This window comes from Rana temporaria, chromosome 12 (assembly GCF_905171775.1).
Source record: "Rana temporaria chromosome 12, aRanTem1.1, whole genome shotgun sequence".
In the NCBI taxonomy this organism is placed as follows: Eukaryota; Metazoa; Chordata; class Amphibia; order Anura; family Ranidae; genus Rana; species Rana temporaria.
In genome coordinates this window covers 13,275,339-13,301,970 of record NC_053500.1, presented here as the reverse complement: position 1 = coordinate 13,301,970, position 26,632 = coordinate 13,275,339, and the positions used below count along the sequence as shown (strand labels likewise).

The window sequence follows — 26,632 nt, the reverse complement described above, 5'->3', positions numbered from 1 at the left end:
TGTAAATGTCACTGGCAGGGAAGGGGTTAACACTAGGGGGCGATCAAGGGGTTAACTGTGTTCCCTAGTGTGTGTTCTAACTGTGGGGGGAGGAGACTCACTATAGAAGTTGACAGATCGTGGTTCCAAGCTTGTAGGAACTCACGATCTGCATCTCCTCTCCTCTCAAAACAGGGATGTGTGTGTTTACACACACACGTCCCTGTTCTGCCTCTCGTGCCTGCATTCGCTCGTGGCTGGCAGTCATCACGACCGCCAGTCACGAGCCTCGGCACCCCCGCTGTGCAGCGGGCGCACCTCTGGCGGCATGCGTGTGCCCGCTATCCCGCTTAAAGGGACCGACGTACAGCTACGACGGTCTGCGGGAACAAGCCGAACTGCCGAAGTATAATGATGGCGGCTGGTCGGCAAGCGGTTAAAAAGACACACGGCCATTCACTGAAACTGGAAGAGATGTGGTTTAACCTTAAACTGCGTAGAGCAGGGGTGTCCAAACTTTTCACAAAGAGGGCCAGATTTGATGAAGTGAACATGCGTAAGGGCCGACCATTTTACTGACATTCTTTGAACCATTAAAGTTTGGTCTAAGTGTGTTTGCCCGAGAAACTAATACACGGCCCAACAAGAATTCTCCTGCCTTTGTGGCTGTGTGTGGTGAAGAGATGACCTTGGGCGTGTTATTTGGATATACCGTATTTATCGGCGTATAACACACACCTTCACTTTAGGAGGGAAGTTTCAGGGGAAAAAAATGTAAATAAAGAACTGTGAAGCAAAATAAGGGTCATTGCCCATCAATGCAGCCCAATCAGTGCCATGAATGCAGCCTTGCCATTGCCTTGAATGCAGCCTCGCCATTGCCATGAATGCAGCTTCTCCATTGCCATGAATGCAGCCTCGCCATTGCCATGAATGCAGCTTCTCCATTGCCATGAATGCAGCCTGATCGATGCCCATCTGCAGCCTCGGAGGGGGCGAGATGAGTGCCAACAGATTACATACAGCAGAATCTCCTGTTTACACAGCAGCCTCTTTAATACAATGTCCCGCCTCCTTTGATAGACAGAGTCGTCGTCCAATGGCAGCCCAGGAGACAAGACTTCCTATTACAGATGCTGCAGAGTAAACAGGAGATTCTCCTGTATGTAATTTGACAGCACTCGTTCCGCGCCCCTCCCTGTCCCCTCCGAGGCAGCACCGATAAATACAGTATATATCCAAATTACCAGGGGGGCCACATTGAACTGGAACGGGGGCCACAATTGGCCCCCGGGCCAGACTTTGGACATGCCTGGCGTAGAGGGTTCTTTACTGTTAGAGCGGTAAGGATGTGGAATTCTCTTCCACAAGCAGTGGTATCAGCAGGGAGCATAGATAGTTAAAAAAAAAACATTAGATGGGCACCTTAACGATCACAACATACAGGGATATACGATTGTCTATTGACATAAACAAAAGCACACTCGCACACCACAGGTTGAATTGGATGGACTAGGGTCTTTTTCAGCCTAACCAACTATGTAACCTATAGACTGTCACATGTGACAAGAGGCTTCAGACTTAACAAAAACTAAAAAAAAAAAAACCTGTTCACACTGGTTACATTGCATTTTATACAAAATCTAATTAGGTAACTGGACCTTCTGATCTCGGCACAGTCAGCGCTTTTTGGAAAACAAGAGCAGTCAGTGGGCCGGATTCAGATACATTGGTGTATCTATCCACGTGGCGTAACGTATCTCAGATACGTTACGCCGCCATAAATTAGGGCGCAAGTCCTGTATTCAGAAAGAACTTGCGCCCTTAGTTACGGCGGCGTAACGTATGTGGTCCGGCGTAAGCCCGCCTAATTCAAATGTGGATGATGTGGGCGTGTTTTATTTAAATTCACTGTGACCCCACGTATTTGATGTATTTTCCGAACGCCGCATGCACCGTTCGTGAAAAAATCCCAGTGCGCATGCTCAAAATTACACCGCAAATCGTCAATGCTTTAGACGTGCACGTAACTTACGTACAGCCCTATTCGCGAACGACTTACGCAAACGACGTAAACTTTTCAAAACTCGACGCGGGAACGACGTCCATACTTAACATAGGATACCCCTCATATAGCAGGGGTAACTTTTACGCCGGAAAACGCCTAACGCAAACGACTTAAAAAAATGCTCCGGGCGGACGTACGTTTCTGAATCGGCGTATCTACCTAATTAGCATATTCATCGCGTAAATGTACGGAAACGCCACCTAGCGGCCAGCGTCAATATGCAGCCTAAGATACGACGGTGTAAGACACTTACGCCGGTCGGATCTTAGGGAAATTCTGGCGTATCTAGCTTTCTGAATACAGAAAGAAGATACGCCGGCGCTTCGTAGCACTTACGCGGCGTATCAATAGATACGCCGGCGTAAAGGCTATCTGAATCCGGCCCATTGACTTTACTTTGTTTGAAGTAGAATTTTTTAAGACCTGGTTCCTTAATCAAAGAATGATAATAATACCTTTATAAATAAATGCCAACAAAAAAACACAAATGAAAACACATCTGAAAAAAAGTGCAAAAAATAAAAAATTTGCGTAATAGGAAATGTAAAAAGAATACATCAAGTGTTCCTTGTGAGAGACTTCAGACTGAGCTGCCAGATCTGCGCTATCCCTTTTTGTATAATATAGAGATGGAAAGGCTCTTTCCTTTTGTTACAGAGCTACAAGGGTCACTGTTTATTGCCCACCTTGGTGGATGTGGGATGTTAAGATGCTCCCTCCCCCCCCCCCCCCCCCCCCCTGTCACCATATGGACTTTCCCTGTGCGATTCACAGGCTGTTAAAACACACTGGTTGCTTCAAGACAAAGGAATCGTAGTTCATCTACACAATGGGAATCTTCCTGATGTTATTCTGTATTACCCCCCTTCCTTCCCCTCACCTCTCCACGTGTTTTTATCTGTGACTGCTGAACTTTAGCAGGAATGCAAAAAAAAAAGCACACAAAAAAAAGAAAAGAAATGCTGGTAGTACAATAACAGCATCACTTCACATGCTATAATCCACTCGCTGAGAGGCTCTTGGCAGCTACGACAACTCTCACCTTCAAAAGCTTGATGGCAATGCATTGTGAGCTGCGCTCATTGGCGGCGGCGGAGATGCCATAACTAAGTTGCGGTGCGCCTGCATGTAGCAGGGAGGAAATATCTGTACCCCCCTTCTTTCTTTCTTTTTTTTTTTTTCCCCTGCCATGCTGCTCTCTGCATTACTTGCTTCCCCCTGCATTGTCTAGAAGAAGTAAGTAGGCAGGAGGCTGTCTCTTTTCTCTGTGTCTGCACAGCCGGTTCATTGGTAATGTGATGATTGTCCTGGGGGACATTTGATGGATTAGAGAGCTAAACAGCTCCATTGCAAAGCACCACCTGATCTCAGGCCTGCATCCCATATAAAGACAGCGTGAGTGCTGAGCTCAGCTCTTGCTGCCAGATCTCCCCCTCCCCTCCTTCCCAGCTCCCTCAGTCTCCCTTTCTTTCACTCTCTCTCTCTCTCCCCACACACACACTGCAGAAAGTGTGAGCTGTCCAGTGCTGAATGTGAGGCACCATCCCTGGGTCCGCACCGCACAAAAAGGGAGAGACCCCCCTCCCCTTGTACCGCTCAACATGCCCCGCTCCTTCTTAGTCAAGAAGATAAAATTAGATGACTTTTCCAGTGGGATTTCGGCCTCTAGTTACCACCACTTTGACGACCAATGCGTCTTGGGCCAGTCGCTCGCCAGCACCGTGGGCACCTTGGGAGTCCCTGTTGCTGATAATGGTAAGTGAGCACCCTTGGGTGCAAAAATGAGATGTGGTCTGCCCATGCTTACCTTTTTTTCTTTATTATTTATATTATACGAAATGTACAAGTGACCTGTTTATTATTTAGAGAATGACGTTGTAGGACTTTTTTAGACCGCTCGTGCTTTGTAAAGATTGGCTTTGATATTTATTGCATTGTTGACTTCTACGCTTTACAGTTACTTATCCAAGAGAATAGTTTAGGCATTGCTATGTTCTGCAATAGCTGGGACAGGACTGATAAGGCAACCTTTGTGTTCTGTTGACTTGTGACAGCCACCAGCCATTTGGGTGCTTTGTGGTGGAGCCACTTGGAGCCTGTCAAGAATCGGCATGTCCTAGGACTAGGCTGGTGATAATACAAGTTGCTAATGCTGGTCCTAAATCGTAAAAAATTTTTCCTGGCCTATCTTGGCAATTTTTTCAGCTAAGATGTAGAGCAGGGGGTCTCCAAACTATGGCCCTCCAGGAGATCCCTGATGTAGAGGAATGATGGAAGATGGAAGATCCGACCACCACCCAAAATATCTGCTACACTTTTCCTAACGTGGAGTTAACAGCAAAAACTAAGTTAAGAGTTGAAGATTGGGCTGTCGGCATACAGCCCGTGTTAACACAGCGCAGAAGATTTTTGGTGACTGCAGCATAATAACACAACGCAGACCCCTTCCCACATGCACCGAGGCATGTTCGGCCGCTATCACCTGTAGAATAGCACTCGATTCATTAAGGGTTTCTTGCTGTGCTATGAGCTACTCTCTTCAAAGAATACAGCTTTAATTCCTGTACTATCGGGCCCTTGATGCCTTTTAGAAGAGCGAATGCCAGTAGTTTACATAGGGGAGAACAGAAAAGGGTGGGGGGGAGGGGAGTGAAGCCTCCTTGGGGACCTCATTGTTCACGCGGCAGGCAAAAGACTCTCTCTAAAGCCCTTTAAGAGGCACCATCCCGGGAGAAGCTCATTTATTTGATATATGGCTAGGTGGCTTTGAACCACAATGTATTTTTGATGTTTCTTGTTATTTTTTCTTTTCTCTTTTTTTTTCCTATTAGTGCATAGTCAACTATGATTAGCCAGTAAGGCTGACATGTGTCATTGCAGTGGGTTTCTCAGTGACAGTTACAGGGAAGAGATGGTACTTCTGATCCAGAGATGTAACTTGCCGTCCCAAAGCTGTGAATTTGCAAGCTAAGCACATCTTCCTCTAAGACTGGAATCTAAAATACAATTCTATCTGAACTGCTGTCAGAGCGGATGTCTCCTTAGTATTGCAAGATGCACTGGCCAGCAGCCTTCTCAGAGAACACATTGCCTGGTTATCTACCAGGTATCTCTCTAACACAAGAGAACCTCAAATTTTACTTTATATCAAGCAACGGGGGGTCATTATTTTGTTTTCCTTTCTGGCAGACTAGTTGCTAATTTCCCATTGTTCTTGGACCCCCCAAATTGACTATGGTCCTAATGACATACAAAACAAACAATGTTTCAAATTTTGTTGGAGGAATGATTGTGGGCCTCCATGTAGTTGCACACCTCGGTACCGTATATGGCTTGAAACTTAAACAGTTCATTCAAAAAAGGCTTGCAAACCACAACAATGATGTATAAAAGTGCAGTAATCCCTAACTGGGTATTATATCCCATTGCAAGAAACAAATTATATCCAGTTGCAATGGGTTACTGCATTCTCACTTTAACTGCTTATTGGATTATTTTCCTTTAATTGACAAACCCTTGGACTGCAACTGCCATAATTCCATGGCAGGATGATCTTGTATGATCTACAATTAAACAAAGGGCTGGCTTACGTTCCTTAATACTTTAGGGGGGCCAGGCTGCAGCCAGTAGAAGTAGAAAAGGTCCCAGCATCTGTGTGAGTAAAATGGCGCCCCATCATTGGTATTAGTGGGAGGAATTAATAGCGCCCCATTGCTGGTGTCGATTGAAGGAATAGCGCCCCATTGCTGGTGCCAGTGGGAGGAATAGTGCCCTATTGCTGATGTCAGTGGGAGGAATAATGTCCCATTGCTGGTGTCAGTGGGAGGAATAGTGCCCTATTGCTGGTGTCAGTGGGAGGAATAATGCCCCATTGCTGGTATCAGTGGGAGGAATATTGCCCCATTGCTGGTGTCAGTGGAATAGTGCCCCGTCGTTGTTGTCAGTGGGAAGAATAGCGCTCCATCATTGTTATCAGTGGAACAGAAATTGCCCCATCGTTGGTGTCAGTGGAAGGAAAAATGCCCTATCGTTGGTGTCAGTGGAAGGAAAAATGCCCTATCGTTGGTGTCAGTAAAGGGGAATGGTTCCCTACTGGTGGTGTCAGTGGAAAGAATGGTGCCTCCTTGTTGGTGTCAGTGGGAGGAATAGTGCCTCCTTGTTGGTGTCAATAGGAGAAGCAGTTTCCCAATTGCTGCTGTCAGTGGTAGGAATAGTGCTCCATCGTTGGTGTCAGTAGAAGGAAAATTGCCCCATCGCTGGTGTCAGTGGAAAGAAATGGTGCCTCCTTGAGGTCCAGATAAAGGCACACATTCGGCCCACGTGTCGCAGTTTGGAGACCACTGATCTACACCATGCCAAAGTCCTTTACAGAGTTTACCCTTAATTTACAAATTCATTTAGCCTTTTGCAAGCTTCACTTTAATCTTCAATTTGTACTACTCTGCTGTATTACTGCTTGCAATATTTTGTACTTTTATTAAAATTTCATACATTTTTTTTTATATATATATACATATACGGCATAAGCAGAAGTAAAATGTATAGTATTCTTATATATACTTATCATTTGTAGTCTTTACTGACATAGAATATCGATGAATCAGCCAATCGAAAGCTTTGCCGTTCATTATTTGCTATACATTGCTTCTTATTAATTTAACGTTCCAGTCACCGCTATTAAACGCTAAAGGAACAATGTACGTTCAAACAGGTGTCCCTCGAGGATGGGGCACTTCTATCACGGCATTGACAGAGATAATGTAGCTGGGAGACAAGGGGTGATGTCTTTCAAAGTCATGCTCTTGAAAATAACCTTGCTTCGTTCTTTAGAGAGGTGTGAAATATTGCTGAGGAAAGCTTTTTTGTACCTGCGGCACGTGACCACACATACTGCAAACAAGGAGGGAAGAGAGATGACTTTAGCAAGCAGCAGAAATATCAGAGTGCCAGACAAGGGAGGGGGGAATGGGGGGGGGTGGTAGATAGAGGAGCCTCATTCTGAGTCTATGGCACACATTCGTTGGTGAATCTGCCAGGCAATTTTGAAACATAGAGCCTCAAGAAGGCATAGCATGCAAATTGCTAGGATAAAGTTACAATGGGGATTGGGTTTTAATAATATAGTAAGATTATGCAATGGCATGGGGATATGTGTGGACATTATTTCCAATCATAGGTGAGCACAGCCTATTGCGTTAGGGTGTGCACCCCAAAGCTCATACACACATGTGTGTGTGTGTGTGTGTATATACAGTATACTGATGGTGCAAGTAGAGCAATGGACGTGTTATTAGGGGAGAGATCAGTGCAGTAGGGCAGTGGACGGTGTCAGTAGTTTTTATTTTTGTTATTTTATTTTTAACTATTTTATTTTTGTAAATACCGTATTTATCGCCCTACACTCGGCTGGGCTCGGCCACGCTCGGCTCCTCTCGCGGAGCCGAGCGTACCCGAGTGTACTGTACTCGGTATATGTAGGCGGCGCTCAGAAAGCGGGGATCAGTGTATAACGCGCACCCACGATTTTCCCCTGACTTTTTCGACCTGACGTTTTGATCCGTTTTTTTTTTTTTTTTTTGAGCTTTGGTGAAATGTCAGGGTTTTAAATAGGGGGAATCTGCACCACACAGGGTGATAAGGGTGTGCCCACGCACACCCGGTGCGCGCACACCTATGTTTCCAATATTTTGGTCCTTCCGCCATTGAACATAGCGACAGATAATTGTGTGTTTTATGGCGATACGTCTGCTAGCTCTTGAACAAAGAGCAATGATTATGTTAAAAGTGTAGAATCCTATACCAACTACAGGCATACCCCGCTTTAAGTACACTCACTTTACATACACTCGCGAGTAAGGACATACCTGCGAGTGTATGTAAAGTGCCTTACAAGTACTGTACGGACATTTTGCAGCCGCAGTAGAAGGAGCTGAAGCTCCGAGAGCATACCCCACCCTGTTCCAGTGTGCCCCTGACACCCCCACTACAGCCCCTGAGACCTAAACTACAGCTCTTGACACCCCCACTACAGTCCCTGACCCCCCACTACACCCTAGAAGTGAAAAAGGGTATTGTTTCACTTTAAGTATATTTTCGTTTTACATACATGCTCTGGTCCCGTTGTGTACTTAAAAGTGGGGTATGCCTGTATATTCTGCTTTACGAGAGTAAGGCCAATTCCACATTCTGTCCAATTCTACTTCCATACCTCCCAACTTTTTGAGATGGGAATGAGGGACACCTATCAAAAAAGTAGGCAGGCATAGGACACACACCCTTGCCACGCCCCCTTAAAGGGGGATCGTGCAGAAAAACAGGATTGGTTAATCCCACAAGTGCTTTTATTTTACCACTACTATTCCTTTATATTGGCTTTTGGAATTTACAAATGCAGCCATTTAGAAAACAGATGAAAGGTTTAGCGCTGGAAAACACTTTTTGATAGATAAAAAGTGCATTTTATATACAACTCTATAGATCAGACCAAAATGGGGGACAAATGAGGAGGAAATGAGGGACAGAGGGACATTTCCCCAAATCAGGGACAGTTCCTCGAAATCAGGGACAGTTGGGAGCTATGTAATTACACCTCATTAAAGAACTCAAAAGATGTCACTGCTGTATACTCTAAATGGACCCTGTTTTACTAAGGCACTAAATAATATATGAAACAACCAATTGTTCTGACTGCTCTAAACTGCTTGAAAAAGACCGGCTGTTATGGAGTACTGCACTTTGCACATCATTGTTGCTCTGTGAAGCACCTTAATAAATAAGCCTGAGTGTAAGAATGAGAACAGAGCTTAAGGTGCCTGTTACAACACACGGCCCCTGCCACAGAAAGGGAGAGCTACTGCTTCAGTCACGGTCCATAAACCCTCTATAGAGCAATTTGTGCAGAAACAAAGGGGCCAGCTCCATTAGGAGGACATTCTAAAATTTACTCTTGCGTGCTTTAAAAGGGCAGAAGCCTCCAAACCTTCTGGCCTTCATCTGATTAGAAACCACAAATCCCAGCATGCTGAATCTCAATGCTGGAACTTAGGTCTCCTTAGGTAGGAGCCTCCAAACTTTTACGGCCTTTATCTGATTAGAAACCACAAATCCCAGCATGCTGAATCTCAATGCTGGAACTTAGGTCTCCTTAGGTAGGAGCCTCCAAACTTTTACGGCCTTTATCTGATTAGAAACCACAAATCCCAGCATGCTGAAACTCCACGCTGGAACTAGTATTCTCTTAAGGTAGCAGCCTCCAAATCTTCCGACCTTCATCTGTTTAGAAACCACAAATCCCAGCGATGCTGGAACTCCACGCTGGAACTAGTAGTCTCCTAAGTTAGCAGCCTCCAAACCTTCTGGCCTTCATCTGATTAGAAACCACAAATCCCAGCGATGCTGAATCTCAATGCTGGAACTTAGGTCTCCTTAGGTAGCAGCCTCCAAACTTTTACGGCCTTTATCTGATTAGAAACCACAAATCCCAGCATGCTGAATCTCAATGCTGGAACTTAGGTCTCCTTAGGTAGAAGCCTCCAAACTTTTACGGCCTTTATCTGATTAGAAACCACAAATCCCAGCATGCTGAATCTCAATGCTGGAACTTAGGTCTCCTTAGGTAGAAGCCTCCAAACTTTTACGGCCTTTATCTGATTAGAAACCACAAATCCCAGCATGCTGAAACTCCACGCTGGAACTAGTATTCTCTTAAGGTAGCAGCCTCCAAATCTTCCGACCTTCATCTGTTTAGAAACCACAAATCCCAGCGATGCTGGAACTCCACGCTGGAACTAGTAGTCTCCTAAGTTAGCAGCCTCCAAACCTTCTGGACTTCATCTGATTAGAAACCACAAATCCCAGCGATGCTGAATCTCAATGCTGGAACTTAGGTCTCCTTAGGTAGCAGCCTCCAAACTTTTACGGCCTTTATCTGATTAGAAACCACAAATCCCAGCATGCTGAATCTCAATGCTGGAACATAGGTCTCCTTAGGTAGAAGCCTCCAAACTTTTACGGCCTTTATCTGATTAGAAACCACAAATCCCAGCATGCTGAATCTCAATGCTGGAACTTAGGTCTCCTTAGGTAGAAGCCTCCAAACTTTTACGGCCTTTATCTGATTAGAAACCACAAATCCCAGCATGCTGAAACTCCATGCTGGAACTAGTAGTCTCCTAAGGTAGCAGCCTCCAAATCTTCCGGCCTTCATCTGTTTAGAAACCACAAATCCCATTATGAGGACAGCTTAGTACTGCTAGCTGGCTACTTTATGGACGTATTACCAATCAACCGCTGTTGTGAAAAATTAAATAAGTATTTGTTTTGTGTTCTTGTTTTTATGGTATTGTGCCACGGTTCAGTATTTTCAAGTTTTGAGTATATTGTTGAGTTTCTGTCGTTTTACATTTTTTTTTTGTGTTCCAGCTTTAATATTCAAGGATGTCTGTGTCTAGTTGTGAAACATTGTTGGATTGTTTTCAGAATTATGCAGGGAAAAACTTTCAGAAAGCTAAAAGAGATAATTGGTGTAATGTTTCTGGTTTTGCCAAGTATCATTGGCCCTGGAAATTTTTAGGCACCTTCAAATGGAAGGTTAATCAGCCACAACCAAGGGATCCCCTGGTAACTTCTGGAGGAAGCCTAGGGTTCCACTAAACCCTGGTTGAGAATGGCTGGGCTAAGGGCTCTTTCACACGTCCGTTCAGTTTTTCAGATCAGTTTTGTTTTCCATCAGTTGATCCGTTTTTCCATCAGTTTTTGGTCAGTTTTTCGTCAGTTTTTCATCAGTTTTTGCATCAGTTTTTCCATCCGTTTTTGCATCAGTTTTTGCATCAGTTTTTCCATCCGTTTTTTTTTTTTTTTTTTGGGGCTTTTTACATAGAAAAACGGATGTTAGCGGAACGGATGATAAACGGATCATCCGTTAACGTCCGTTTTTCGTCCGTTCCGTTTTTTAGACGGAAGAAAAATAGGGTTTTCTTCCGTCCAAAAAAACGGAACTGAACGCAGACGGATGCTAACGGACGTTAGCGGATGCTCATCCGCTAACGGACGCTAGCCCATAGGGAAGCATTGCAGTCCGTTAACGGACGTCCAAAAAACGGACGAACGGAACGGACGTGTGAAAGAGCCCTAAGGTGTACAACATTTCTCGAGCTTTATAAGATTTTTGTAAACCCAATCAAACACCCTCTTTCATTGTTCTGATTATTCTGAACTTTAAAAGTAATTGGCTATTCTGAGTTACTGCATTTGTACACTATCAGTGTCCTGTGCCCTAAGCAAGCAAGTTCCACAATGTCCTAATTAACATGTGGAATCTGTTAAATGAAATATTTTTACCCAAAGCATGATTGCTGGCCAATAACAATCCCACATACCCAGCCAAACTCACTGACCAGTCTCCTCTAAGCTCAGTATATGCCAAGGATAGGATAAGAGAAGAAGAGAGAAGATATAAAGAAGAGTATGGATCTTGTTTAGAAAAAAAATACATGATATTGTATAGATTATATCAAAGCACATTTTTTTTAATTTTTCATATTTTATTGATATTATAACATGCCCAGCCACTTAATAAAACAAAACAAAAATGCAGCTCATCTCTAGTGCTGTACCACAGAAACCCTGCTGCGGTCCCCTTCTGGATTCAATGATGGCTGGCATCATTCAACCCACTTCCCATGAGCTCTGGCTGTCATTGACACCCCCCATGGGAGAACGTCACCTTGTCAGCCTGGGTCTACGGTACAATACTGAAAACAGCTGCGCTGACATCATGACGTCAGAGGTGCTTTCTAAAAAAAACTGAACACCGCACACTGCCACAGCAGGGAGAAGAAGAAGACCCTAGGAAGTCATCTGATCAGCCAGAGGAACCCAGAAAATAACGGGAGTTTTTAAAAAAAAAACAGGAGTTCTGCTTTAGTTTCCTGCTGAGTTCAATAACACAGAACTGGAAAAATCCAGGGGCCAGGTAGCACGTGCATCTAAAAAATGGCAGCCAATTGCTGTACGCCTGTTATTGATGAAAGACTCGGCTCATAAGTGCTTGCTGGCTTCTAAATCAAGTCATTTGATTAGCCAGAGGATCGCAGGAAAAAAAGGTACATATGAAGATCCAGGTAGCACATGCACCTAAAAAAAACGGTAGCCAATTGTACGCCTGTCATTGATTAAATATAATATTCCTTGGCTCATACGTGCTTGCTAGCTTCTAAATCAAGTCATGTTATCATGCCAGAGGAAAAAACAGATATGTATGAAGGGAATTTAAAAAACAGTTCTGCTTTAATTTCCTGTTGAGACCATTAACACAGAACTGGACAAATCTAGGGGCCAGATAGCAAATGCACCTAAAAAAAATGGCAGCCAATTGTTGTATGCTTATTATTGATGAAAGACTCAGCTCATAAGTGCTTGCTGGCTTCTAAATGAAGTAATTTGATTAGCCAGAGGATCGCAGGAAAAAGGGTACATATGAAGGGAATTTTTAAGAGGGACCTGCTCAGAAGAGCTTACAATCTAATTGGGTTAGGCAGGTGGTACACAAGGTTGTGACAGTGGGGAATGAGCTCATGGAAGTGGTAAAAGATTAGTTGGAGGTGTGACAGGCTGCTCTGAAGAGATGAGTTTTCAGGGACTGCCTGAAAGCAGCTAGAGCTGGAGATAGCCCGACAGGTTGGGGTAGAGAGTTCCAGAAGATGAGAGAGGCTCTGGAGGAATCCTGGAGAAAAGCATGGGAGGAGGAGACAAGGGAGCTTGGGAGTAGGAGGTCTTGAGAAGAGTGTAGAGGACGGTTTGGGTAATACTTGGAGAGAACTTTGGTGATGTAACTCGGGGCAGAGTTGTGAATGGCTTTGAATGTTGTGGTTAGCGGGGCTTTTTTTCTCTCAGAAAATAGGTGTAGGAATTTAATCACGATCCCCCAAAACCCCCCCACATACACACCCTCCAAACCTCATCACATAGTGAAATTTAACCACACTATTAACCCACTAACAGTTGAAGGGTCTTAAGGGGCATTAAACACCAGGGGGCAGATCCACGTACCTTTGCGCCGGGTGCAGCGTATCTAAGATACACTACGCCGCCGTAACTTATTTATTTTATTTCGAATCCTCAAAGAATTTGCGCCGTAAGTTATGGCGGCGTAAGGGCGCGGAATTCAAATGGATGTAATGGGGGCGTGTTTTACGTCACAGCGTTCTCACACGATCGTTATTTTTTTACTGATGGTGTGTAGGCACGACGGACCATCAGTCAGCTTCATCGGTTAAACGATGAAAACGGTCCTTCAGACTGTTGTCCTCTGGTTAACCTATCACACGACCGAGAAACTCGACGGGCGAAACACATCGTTTTGCTCGTCGAGTTCCTTGTTAGACTGTTGAGGATCTCGGCGAGCCAAATTTCCCCATTCCCGTCGAGGAAAAAGAAGACATGCTCTCTTTTTGGCTCGACGAGATCCTCGACAGTTTCCTCGTTGAAAAGTGTACACACGACCGGTTTTCTCTGCAAAAAAAAAAAAAACAGCAAGTTTCTTGCTGGTTTTTGCTGAGAAACTCGGTCATGTGTACGAGGCTTTAGAAGCAAATACACCTAAAAAACTAAATGTCAGCCAATTGTTGTATGCCTGTGGCTGATGAATGACAAAATCCCTTGTCTCCTAAGTGCTTGATGGCTTCTGAATCGAACTAACTGGATGCAGAATTTTACACTTATTGTGCCACTCCTGCAATAGCACCAAGCAACCGTTCTTTTAAGAGCATAATGCAGACTGCTTTACCGGAGAGTGGTCTAGTCCTCTGCAATCCTGATCTATTATGGCTAGGGCAGCAGATCTGAATACAGTTACATCCTGTCTTCCCCTTCACCGCTGCAGGATAGGAAGGAAAAGCTTGCCTGTCCACGTGCCGTCTAGTGTCACCTTGACAGCAAGAATTCGGCATCATCTGCTGACTACACAGCCACATGCACTAAAACTGCAGAGGAGGGCTGGGATCGGGGCCAATGACACATATACACACACCGCACGTCACACGGCATCAACATGTGGCGTTCGGAGTGCTACAGGCTGATGTGTGCATGCTGAAAGGGAAGTGCTGAGTCCGCTCATCAGGAGGAAAGGGTTTATTTAATTTTCAAATGAAGAGATGAGGTTCACCTATGTTTTTTTTTGCACGTTCAAGCGTGAATCACAGGAACATGCTGTGTGTGTATGTGTCTACATAACAGAGACTGCAGCCGGAGAGGCAAAAACTGAGTGGACAGCACATTTAAATTGCCTGACCCCAGCTAATGCTTGCATTAAATGGAGTATTGATTACACACTAATGGTTTAAGAGATGCAAGGAGCTATGGGGTCACATTGGCCGTTTCTGAAATGATCCACTGCAAAGGGGAGTGAACTGCATTGCTCTGTGAACTGGAAACACACAGCAACAGAGGTTTTTTTTGGACCTGGAAAAGCATTGTGCCTCCAATGTGGAATTATAATTTCCCGATATGTCTTGACATTCTAGGCCTTATGACTAACTCCACCTTAAATGAGTACCTAGTTTGCTGGCTAGATACGAATGACCAGAGATTTCCTTATAGTAGTTTGTGTTTTCACCCGTTTCCATAATGTTGTTATTATGGTGGCGTTCTTTGATAGCTGGGCAGGAAATTTCTATTTATTTGCATTTTTTTTTTATTCTACACTAAATCATTTGATGCAGTATGGCACCATCACATTGATTTGTAGTAATACTGAGGAGGTTGGTAGGGAAATCACAGAAACGGAATTCCACAAAGATATAAGAAACCAGCATAGTTGTTAGAATCCATACAGAGCTGAAATATAACTTGCATAGTAAGCTTATAAAAAATAAAAATACTTACGCCTGGAACCAGGGCCGGCCTTTGGGGTGTGCGAGCTGTGCGGCCGCACAGGGCGCCATGGGCAACAGGGGCGCCGAGCGGCCACCCAGAGGCGTACTAAGGGGGGGGGCGAGCCGCCCCCGGGTACCACACACTGGGGGGGTGTCAGACCGGCACCCCCCTCCGTGATTGTTTTACACCCGCGTGGCATTTTTTCCCTCTAGGTGTATGTTTAGGTGACGAGGAGTGAAGGTGGGGGGGGGGGGGGTGCCGCCACAGGATTAGCTCGCACAGGGCGCCTGAACACCTAAGGCCGGCCCTGCCTGCAACTGACCCTGTTCGGATCATGGCTGACTGTTAAGCCTTGGTTTGCACTATAATTCACATGTGAATCGCACAGGGATCGCACCACATTCCTGTGCAATGGGTGTGATGCAGTGCCCATTTTGAATGGGCACTGCATCACACCCAGAAAGTGCAGGCACCTTTTTTGGAGCCACACCGCATGGTAATTTTGTACCATGTAAGTGAAGTAGTAGAGTGCTGCCACCTAGTGATAGTAATAAGTATGTACGGCCGCTGCTATCACCAAATGTGTTCCCACATCCACAGTACAGGCGGTCCCCAAGTTACAAACATCTCCTACTTACAAACGGAGGGAGACAACAGGAAGTGAGAGAAAGTCTACCCCTAGAAAGGGAAATCCACTCCTGTAAAGCCGTGTACACACGATCAGTCCATCCGATGAGAACGGTCTGAAGGACCGTTGTCATAGGTTAACCGATGAAGCTGACTGATGGTCCGTCGTGCCTACACACCATCAGTTAAAAAAACGATCGTGTCAGAACGCGGTGACGTAAAACACAACGACGTGCTGAAAAAAGTTCAATGCTTCCAAGCATGCATCGACTTGATTCTGAGCATGCGTGGATTTTAAACCGATGGACGTGCCTACTAACGATCATTTTTTTTCCCATCGGTTAGGATTCCATAGGTTAATTTTAAAGCAAGTTGGCTTTTTTTTAACCTAAGGTTAAATGACCTATGGGGCCTACACACGATCGGTTTGGACCGATGAAAACGGTCCATCAGACCGTTGTCCTCTGGTTAACCTATCGTGTGTACGATGCCTAAGAGTTATTATGTGAAAAAGGTGTCTCCACTGGTGCTTTTATCACCAAGGCTTGTTTCCACAACAACCCCAAATTTTAAAAATCCAATTGCCATGGGTAGAGAAAGTGAGGTGAGATCTTCTGAACAAGGGCACAGACAGCAAAACAAATTGTTACAGGGGTGTTAACCCTTCCCTATGCTATCCAAAAAGCTTAAAAATTGTTTGGCGGGAGCTACTTACAAAATGTACCTGATCCGACTTACAAACAGATTCAACTTAAGAACAAACTTCTACAGACCCTATCTTGTTTGTAACCCGGGGACCGCCTGTAAATAAATATTGTCACGATATTCATTTTGTACCATGAGATCCGGTACGGGCAAACAGCACTTCATTTACGATCCTTTTGGGGTGTCATTAAGTTTTGTACCAACACCCACAGTGGGTCAAAAATACTGTGCGTTTACAATGCGATGCAGGAAACATGCAGGGATGGCTGCGTTTCCCGCACCGTATATGTGTAAATCGAAGCTAATTCTGGGAGCTTATTTATATTAGTTATGTGGTCACTAGGTCTCTGTGCTTAGCAATACAATGCAGGCAGATTATGGCTGGTGGGAGGAGCTGGAAGGGTGCTACACATAGCTTCCTGAAAACAATAAAGCACCGTGCCTTATTACTCCCCTCAAGTACCCCCAGCCCTGATGCAAGTAGTGGGATGGCTCTTGAAAGGAGTTATGCAAAATATCAAAACACCTTGATGGGTGGATGTCAGTCTGAAGTAGTGGGAGGACCTAGGCAGACTGCGTATGCATGCAAACCAAAGGTAATGACCACCTGGGATGCCGAAACCTCCATTATTAAAAGAAGTAAAATACAAGGAATGAAAGGTGCGGGTCAGAGACAGATGGGTTGGGGGAGAAGAGAACTAGAAGATGGTGGAAGTCCTCCAGCCAGGAAATGATAAATGCTCTATGTGACTTGCTTTAGCCTCTTAGGCCTTGTACACACGGTCGGTCAAAACCGATGAAAACGGACTGAAGGACCTTTTCATCGGTCCAAACCGACCGTGTGTGGGCCCCATCGGTCAGTTATCCTTCGGTCCAAAAATGTAGAACTTGCTTTAAAATTCAACCGATGGACGCCTAACCGATAGGTCAAAACCGATGGTTAGTACGCAAAAGCATCGGTTAAAAACCTGCGCATTCTCAGAATCAAGTCGACTCATTCTTGGAAGCATTGTACTTCATTGTTCTCTGCATGTCGTTGTGTTTTACGTCACCGCGTTGGACTCGATCGTTTTTTTAACTGATGGTGTGTAGGCACATCAGACCATCAGTCAGCTTCAGTGCATTAAGCCCTGTACACTGATTGTGTGTACAGGGCTTAATGCACATCGTGAGATGCTCACAGTGTGCGGTGAAATCAAAGGAAGCAATTTGCAGGACAGGAGAGGAGACTACAGCTGTGCAAGTGGGTAAGGCTGGAGTTCAGCTTTAACAGAGGTCCCCTCTTACAAAAGCTACTTGGTGGATTGTTTCATTCAGCCCTGTGGATGGAAGGGTTTAGCAAAATACAGCATCATTTCCATTAATTACTAGAGGCTCAGATGTGAAGAAAGATGCTGCTTTAGTGTGTAACTAGCAACAGTGTGCCCGTTCATTGAACAACCTGAAACGTCACATTACTAGTGGTATGTATGTGCAACACAGTATAAAGAGCTCAGCAGGCTGGAGGATGTTAACGTATAGCACAGTGTAGAAATAGCAGCACTGTAGGGTATATATATTGCATAGCACAGCACACAGATAACAGTTATCTACTGTATCCCATCCAATGGAGGAGAGAAGCAAAGGGATAGGCTGTTATACTCTGTAATTTGAACAAATGGCATCGAAATTTGAGGGAAGAGCAACTATAGATCAGCCTTATGGCCGTATTTTTTACTTTGCCGGTCGTCCCTCCGCAAGACACCCCAAAGGGATGCCCCGGCACGGTGTAAAAACAAAGCCCCACCGATCTGGAAGAGGAATAAATACAAGGAAGGAATGAGCTGTGTCCATGCACACATCATCATTTTGTGCTCGTCTTGAGAGGGTTTCATCTTCCCAATCAATAGGTCACTGCTATCGACAGAGCAGTCCAGTAAATGTTGTCACAGATGGGTCATCAAAGGAGACGGTGTCAGAAAATGTTACTGGCCTTTCCAGACATAGATCAAGAAAGGAAAACGTATGGTAGCTCAATAGTACAGCTTTTTTTTTTGTGTTTCCTTAAATGCCAGGCCTCTTTATATACCTATGTTCCTAGCCCCAGGGTGAAATGGACTTATAGTCTATAAATGACTGCTGTAGACCAAATAGGCAGCATGGTGCTGAACAACAGCAACATGTATAAAACTACAGAGGATGAACATGTGTGCTGTTCAACAATAATGGCTTTTAATTTCTTATTGTTGAAAAAAAAAAAAAAACATGATTATGTGCTAAATGCCACCTAAAGCCCAACTACTGGGGGAGATTTCTAGATAGTTCCTATACAGACTCTAGATAAAACAGGAAGCCATGGACAATAATAAAAATAATAAACAGTAACCAGAGCTTCTAACCTTTCTTCCACTTTGGCTCCTACCCAAGCAGATCATAAACACCTGGTGCCCAACCTGCGGCGCCCGAGGACTGCATGTGACCTTTGGAATATGATTTGTGACCCCTCTGCACCTCAGCAGTCTGTAGTGGGAACATTTATTAGAGTGATGGAATTGATCTCTTCTAGCTTCATGTAACAGGTTCTCAGCTTTATATTGTCTTCTGCAGCTTATCCCCAGCCAACAATGTATCCTGTCCTCACTCTCTGACCCTTATCTCCTCTATTAGGTCTGCAGTCTCTGACAGTCCTCTCAGGCATAGCTCCCAACTGTCCCTGATTTCTAAGGAACTGTCCCTGATTTGGGACAATGTCCCCCTGTCTCTCTTTCCTCCTCATTTGTCCCTCATTTTGCTCTGATTTATATAGTGGTGTATAAAATGCACTTTTTATCTTTCAAAAAGTGTTTCCCTATGCTAAACCTTTCATTCAAATCTTAACTTGCTGCATTTGTACATTTCAAAAGCCAATATAAAGGAATTAGTAGTAGTAATAAAAAGCCTGTGCGGATTTAATTAACCATTTTTTTTGGTCAACTCTCCTTTAAGGGGGTATGGCGGGGGGGAGTGTCCTATGTTTGCTAGCAGGTGCCCCTCATTCCCATCTCAACATTTTGGGAGATATGCTTTCAGGCATTACATATATTGAAAATTAGGAGCGGCCCATTTGTGGCCCCTTTTAGCTGATAAGTTGACAACCACTGGCATAAACAGAGTATATTCCTAGTAATTTTAGGCAATTTTGGAGCATTCTACAAGCTTTGTACAAGTATTTCTGCACAGGAATCGAGCTTTATGTGTTTGTTTCGTGGGGCTGGTTAAGGAGAGGAGAGCAAAAAATAAAAAACCCAGTGGTGATTAAATACCCCTAAAAGAAAGTTCTGTTTGTCTCAATTGTAATTCAAAGTGTGACAGCGCTAAAAGTTGAAAACTAGCCTGGGCAGGAAGGGGGTGAAAGTGCCTGGTATTGAAGTTGTTAAAGTATATATAAACCCAAAACCAATTATTTTTTTTATATATTAGTTTCCCTTTTTGCATGCTTTTTTAATCTTTATTTTCAAATGGTGCTCCTTTCGTAATGCACTTCCTGTCCTAGGGTGACAACACTTGCTTTAAATTTCTCTATGGAAATGCAACATTGTCACCCTAGGCTGCTTTGCTTATGGAGACTACAAACACCCTCTTCCATGTAGATGACAGAGGAAGGCTTGGAAAACAGATAACATTGTTTGAAATTTCAGTTGAAATAATAAAAGAATACTTTCTTTTAGAATCAACAGGCATTTTTTCTGTTCTTGTAGAAAAAAATAAAACAAATGCAGCCACCACATCTAAGAGCTGGAAAGCTGCAATGTGTTGACTTTTTGTCCTTGGGTTTAGATATACTTTAAGTATCTACAATCCCTTTTGGGAAACTGGGAATCACCACAATTACAACTATATTTATGGAATGCTGACATTTACAACAGTGTAAACATTCCCATATCTTCTAGCCTTAGGCTCTGCCCTATGGTGATCCCAGGACCTAGTGTGTCACAGTTTGGAACACAGGGTATCAAAATGTCAGTATTTAATTGTTCAGGGAATCTGGTAAGTTCCTGTACTGATGCAAAGTGGCAATAGACTGTGGTTATCAAATGCCAAATGTCAATGTTCTGGAAGCCCAAGAGTGATAAATCTTCAGGTGTATCTACTGTCATGCATGTTGTTTATCTGGAATCCAAACTGTAAGCTTGCCATTGCACTGGGTGGGACATTAAAGTGGAGGTTCACCCGTACATACCACTTTTTCCCCTTAGATGGATGCTCGTTTTGTCTAGGGGAATCGGCTAGTTGTTTTAAAATATGAGCTGTACTTACCGTTTACGAAATGCATCTTCTCCGCCGCTTCCGGGTATGGGCTGCGGGACTGGGCGTTCCTATTTTGATTGACAGTCTTCCGAGAGACTTCCGACGGTCGCATTCATCGCGTCACGATTTTCCGAAAGAAGCCAAACGTCGGTGCGACCGTCGGAAGCCTCTCGGAAGACTGTCAATCTAGAAGGAACGCCCGCTCCCGAAGACCCATACCCGGAAGCGACGGAGAAGATGCATCTCGAAAACGGTAAGTACAGCTCATATTTTAAAACAACTAGCCGATTCCCCTAGACAAAACGAGCATCCATCTAGCATCCATCTAAGGGGGAAAATTGTTTTATGGGTGAACTCCCGCTTTAAGCTTTAGTTTGCCACTGTTCTTGGATACAAACTATCAGTTTGCAACTGTCTTTGGATCCAAAGTGTCAGTGTGCAAATGTCCTGTGATCAAAAGTGCCTGTGTGATTTGTTTCGGCACTACAAGTGTCAGTATGTCATTTTTCCAAGATCCAAAAGTGTCAGTGTATTATTGTACCATTCTCAAGTGACTGTGTATGATTGTTCCAAGATCCAAGTGTCAGGCCCCGTACACACGTCTGAGGAACTCGACGTGCCAAACACATCGAGTTCCTCGTCGAGTTCTGTGTTGAAGTCGCCGAGGATCTCGGTGGGCCAACTTTCCTCATTGAACAACGAGGAAATAGAGAACATGCTCTCTATTTGGCCCGACGAGTTCCTCGTCGGCTTCCTCGGTGAAAAGTGTACACACGACCGAGTTTCTCGGCAGAATCCAGCTCCGATCGAGTTTCTGGCTGAATTCTGCCGAGAAACTCGGTCGTGTGTACGGGGCCTTAGTGTGTCACTGTTCTGTGAAACCAAGTGTCAGTGTATTATTAGTGTCTCAAGTTTCAGTTTGACACTGTTCCTGGGTCCAAGTGTCAGTGCATTATTGTTCCTGGGTCCAAGTGTCAGTGTGTTATTGTTCCTGGGTCCAAGTATCAGTGTATTATTGTTCCTGGGTCCAAGTGTCAGTGTATTATTTTTCCAGGGTCCAAGTGTCAGTGTGTCACATTGTTCCAGGGTCCAAGTATCAGTGTGTCATTGTTCCAGGGTCCAAGTGTCAGTGTGTCATTGTTCCAGGGTCCAAGTGTCAGTGTATTATTGTTCCAGGGTCCAAGTGTCAGTGTGTCATTGTTCCAGGGTCCAAGTGTCAGTGTGTCATTGCTCCAGGGTCCAAGTATCAGTGTGTCATTGTTCCAGGGTCCAAGTGTCAGTGTGTCATTGCTCCAGGGTCCAAGTGTCAGTGTGTCATTGCTCCAGGGTCCAAGTGTCAGTGTGTCATTGCTCCAGGGTCCAAGTATCAGTGTGTCATTGTTCCAGGGTCCAAGTATCAGTGTGTCATTGTTCCAGGGTCCAAGTATCAGTGTGTCATTGTTCCAGGGTCCAAGTGTCAGTGTGTCATTGTTCCAAGGTCCAAGTGTCAGTGTATCATTGCTCCAGATTCCAAGTGTCAGTGTGTCATTGTTCCAGGGTACAAGTGTCAGTGTGTCATTGTTCCAGGGTCCAAGTATCAGTGTAGTGTGTCATTGTTCCAGGGTCCAAGTGTCAGTGTGTCATTGCTCCAGGGTCCAAGTATCAGTGTGTCACATTGTTCCAGGGTCCAAGTGTATCATTGCTCCAGATTCCAAGTGTCAGTGTATCATTGCTCCAGATTCCAAGTGTCAGTGTGTCATTGCTCCAGGGTCCAAGTGTTAGTGTGTCACTGTTCCAGGATTGTTCTGTTGCACTTGCAAGTGCAATTTCTCCAGAGCAAGCAAAAAAGCTTTACCTCAGTTACTAAGCTCTGGAGCAACTGCACTTGCCGGGGGCAACTTGCAAAGTGCACAGTCTATTGGACTTTAGTAAATCAACCCATGTGTCATTGTTTGGGTGTCTCAAGTGTCAGTGTGTCATTGTTCCAGGATCCAAGAGTCAGTGTATCATAGTTCCAGGATCAAAGTGTCAGTGTGTCATTGTTCCAGGATCGAAGAGTCAGCGTGTCATTGTTCGGGCGTCTCAAGTGTCCTTGTGTCATTGTTTCAGGATCCAAGTGTCAGTATGTCATTGTTCCAAGATCCAAGAGTCAGCGTGTCATTGTTGCAGGATCCAAGTGTCAGTATGTCACTATTCTGGGACTCTGGGTGTTGACATGTTATTGTTAAGCAACCCCATACGGCAGTGCGTGTTTAAAATGAAGTCCAAAGTGACAGTGTGTGATTATTTGGAAAATTCAAGTGATATTGTTATATCCTATAAGTCAGTGTGACATTTCTGTACAACCGCCAAGCATCGCTACCGTATATTTAATTGTTTTGGGACCCCCAGGATTTGGTGTGTCATTTTGTGAGCTCCCAAATGTTACAGAGAGATACAAATTGTCACTGTGAGGTTGTTTAGAGATCTCAAGCATCAGTGTGTCATTGTTGTGGCATCCAAAGTGTCATTGTGTCAATTGTCTGGGACCTTAAGTGATGGTTGGTCAAAGTTTTTAGATCCAGTGTTGTTGAGCCATTATTCTAGGACCCAAACAAGTTAGGAATTCCTAAAACAAATAATAGAAGAGATCAAAACCCATAAGTTTTGCAATTCACACCCATAAAACACAGCAGTTTTCTTATAACCCAAGTTTTTTTTTTTGTTGTAAATTCTTTTTATCAGGTTTTTTTCACTGTGAAACCCTCAAGCTAGATAAATAAAATAATATATTGATTCTAATAAACAATATCTTTCTTTTCTTGTGCTTGTGCCACAGACTTTGTACAGCACTGCATTGCAACACCTGACTACGAAGATGGGAAGAAGAGCGAAGACAAGTTTTCATCCTCAGATGCTGAATACACACCAAACCACGATGACTACAGTGAGCCCGACAGCCCCCAGTCCAGTCTATCTGCAGGATATTTCAGCGGCGAAGCAGCCGTCACGGACAGCTACTCAATAGACGCTTTCTTCATCACAGATGGCCGCTCGAGAAGAAATGTGGAGAGTCGCGGAAACCAGCGTCACACATGCAGCGAGTGCGGCAAAACCTACGCCACCTCTTCCAACCTCAGCCGGCACAAGCAAACCCATCGGAGCCTGGACAGTAAGATGGCAAGGAAATGTCCTACATGTGGAAAAATGTATGTTTCTATGCCAGCCCTGGCCATGCATCTTCTCACACACAATCTAAAACATAAGTGCGATGTGTGCGGCAAGGCCTTCAGCCGCCCATGGCTCCTGCAAGGCCACATGCGCTCCCACACCGGTGAGAAACCTTTCGGCTGTGCCCACTGCGGGAAAGCCTTTGCCGATCGATCCAACCTTCGTGCGCACATGCAGACGCACTCGGCCTTTAAACACTACAAGTGCAAACGCTGCGAGAAGACCTTCGCTCTCAAGTCATATCTTAACAAACATTATGAGTCGGCTTGTTTCAAGGGCTCGGATAATGAGTGCTCCCCATAAGGTTAAACACCAGGCTTGAGGAGAGAGAGACGGTACACAAAGAAATGAGGCACAAAAAAAATGTTGTGCCAACCTACTTTTAATTGATGGCACAACACACCAGAAACTAAAAAATCAGGGTACTTGGCATCCAACAGTATTATCCTCGGTTGCACTTCACCATAGACTGTGCAAACGTCATTTTTATATAATCATACCGCTTTTTTTTTTGCTTTTTTTCTTTGAAGCTTGACAACTTTATTTTTAACCGTGCAATATACTTCTTTTTTTTTTTCAATGGATCATGGATAGTTGTGACCTATCTCTTCTTGAAACACACATACACACAAAGAGAAGAAACTTGTAGCCTCTCTACTGGCACTCTTAAAGAACCCTTACATGCAAAGCCAAGCTTTCTGTGGTGCAACACATGAAATGTGAAAGTCTTACAATAATATAAGAGTAACAGTAGGAGACACAATTAACGGAGGGGGGCTCTGTAACACAGACTCAGGTGCCATTTTCTATCCTAAGTTATTTATTTTTTAAACTGTTTTGTTATATGACTCTGTTGCTGAAGAAGCATTAATTGCATTATTTATTTTATCTTTATTATTCGTGCCATGTGGTTAACAAGGCTTAGTATAATGCAGACAAGGAGAGAAGACTTTTTTTTTTTTTTTTGCAGCACAATAAATATTATGCGAGCCAAGGAACAAAATACACGAATGTCGAGAAAGGATCTGCAAGTGGCATCGTGCCAACTCAACTGTCATAAATTCAGAAGAGTTTGCCGCGTCTTGTTTGGAAGCACATATGTACACTATGAACAGGGCAAAAAAAAGTTGTGCCAACACTTGTTTTAAACCAGAAGAAGAGCTTGTGGCACTCCAGTAGAATTAAGTTGTTCAATGTTTGTTAAAAAAAAACAGTGTTACCTCTAAAATTTTGAAAGGCGATGAGAATATGCACTATTCTTCCAGTATTTATTATGTATTGTCAGCAGTCGGTTCACAACCTGCATTATATACTAAGAAGATCATTTTATTTTTAAATGTGACCATCACCTTCATGGAGTCAAGACATTTGCACCTATTTTTATTTTATTTTTTTAACCTGCTTATTTAATAATGTTATGTAATTTATATGATTTATTTATTATATTTATTACACTTTTTATTAATAATTTAACAGTTTTTTTTTTTTTTAAAGAATGGAAAAGAACATACAGATCGTGGTTAATTTTTATGGCATTAACAGGAATACGTTGCAGCAGATGGGCGGGACTAGCCTTGTCTGTTGTGGTAAATTGTCTTCCTCCTGAGTGCAACAGACTTTAAAAAAAAGCAAAAACAATTAAATAAAAGTGACTTTTTTTCCAGGCCTATGTTTCCGAACACGATTCAAGAATAAATCGGAAAAAGCCTATGCAATTTCTCAATGAGTTCTTACCTCATGGCAAAACAGAGGAAGCGCTATAGCCCTCCATCAGCCTCTCCTGCACTTGTCACAGTGAGGGACAAGCTTCGAGCGACATTCACTTACAAGCCATGCACGCCCAGTGTTTGGGTCTCTGGACATGCCTAGACTCCGGGGCTTGCAGGCAAGAACAGGTTCAGAACCTCACATGATGATCCAACAGCAATTTATTTAGTGATCACATGAATGATGGCACTGAGATTCTCAGTGCAAGAGTATTTTTCTTTTTTTTCTTTTTCTTGCAACTACTTTGTATACTGACAGCACTTGCAGCAGCAGCGTTTTGGGTAATCCCAATGTTATTTACATTGCATTATTATTACATGCTACAAGTCTCGCCATGCTTTTTAGGTGACTGAAAAGTCATACCGATCTTTAAGGTGCAAGGGCTGCTTTAATTGCAATTATTACCTAATATATTTGGGGAAAAAAAATAAAAAATGCTCAGTATTACTGCATGCCTGAATGAAGCAAGCCTTGCGTTTATAGATCGTAGGATCCTTCTTTGCATCAGTGTTAGAAAATTGCAGCAGAGAATGTATTAGTAAAAATTAGTAAAGTTCCAAAAATGGTGAAATTAGAAGTCGAATGAAGACAAGCCGTGATAGTGTTAACAAAAGAGACGATGTCTAATGCAACAAAGATATATGTCTATAAATGACAAAACACCTATATGTGGGGGGGGTCCCATTGTATAATCATTGTGGTGCCTCCTTGATCCCTAACCTCCAACTTAAAAGCCATGCCACTACTAAGGGCTGTGCCATTCCAAAAGTATTGTTTTAATTGCTTATATAGCAGTCTGACAGAGGTTCTTGGTATGCATTCAATTTATTTTCCAGATGCTTTTGCTACCTAGATAAACTACTATAATATAAATTACCCTCTGTCCCTGACTATCTGGCAATACAATCCAAGCAATACTGGCACTTATGTAACGTTCACATTCTATATACAGGATTCATTTTTGTACTAAACTTGTCCTACAACTACAAATGGGGGAGTGTAGCAATATTTTATGCAAGTTGTCAATTCACTTCCTTACTAAGATAGGCAACACAGACAGTTTTGTGCTATGGAGAAGTCTAGAGTTGTTCAAGTATGAATATACTGGAGATATAAGGAAAGCAAAACATAATAATGCAGAATTCAGAAGCAAGTCAG

At 43.7% G+C, this 26,632-nt stretch overlaps 1 protein-coding gene across 1 annotated transcript; it reads left to right on the top strand.

Moving 5' to 3' along the window:
• Positions 1–3,286: 3,286 nt before the first annotated feature.
• On the top strand, positions 3,287–24,712 carry SCRT2 (scratch family transcriptional repressor 2). The gene is made up of 2 exons (XM_040330229.1): positions 3,287–3,802; positions 23,316–24,712. Exons 1-2 carry the CDS (start codon positions 3,649–3,651, stop codon positions 24,008–24,010), a joined length of 849 nt encoding a protein of 282 aa, XP_040186163.1. The 5' UTR covers positions 3,287–3,648; the 3' UTR covers positions 24,011–24,712.
• The last annotated feature ends 1,920 nt before the right edge of the window (positions 24,713–26,632 follow it).

Excerpts from the sequence above, each read along its gene's own strand:
- SCRT2 (XM_040330229.1), top strand. The coding sequence starts at position 3,649 with ATGCCCCGCTCCTTCTTAGTCAAGAAGATAAAATTAGATGACTTTTCC. Across the intron at positions 3,803-23,315 it reads AGTCCCTGTTGCTGATAATG|ACTTTGTACAGCACTGCATT; the intron begins GTAAGTGAGCAC and ends CTTGTGCCACAG.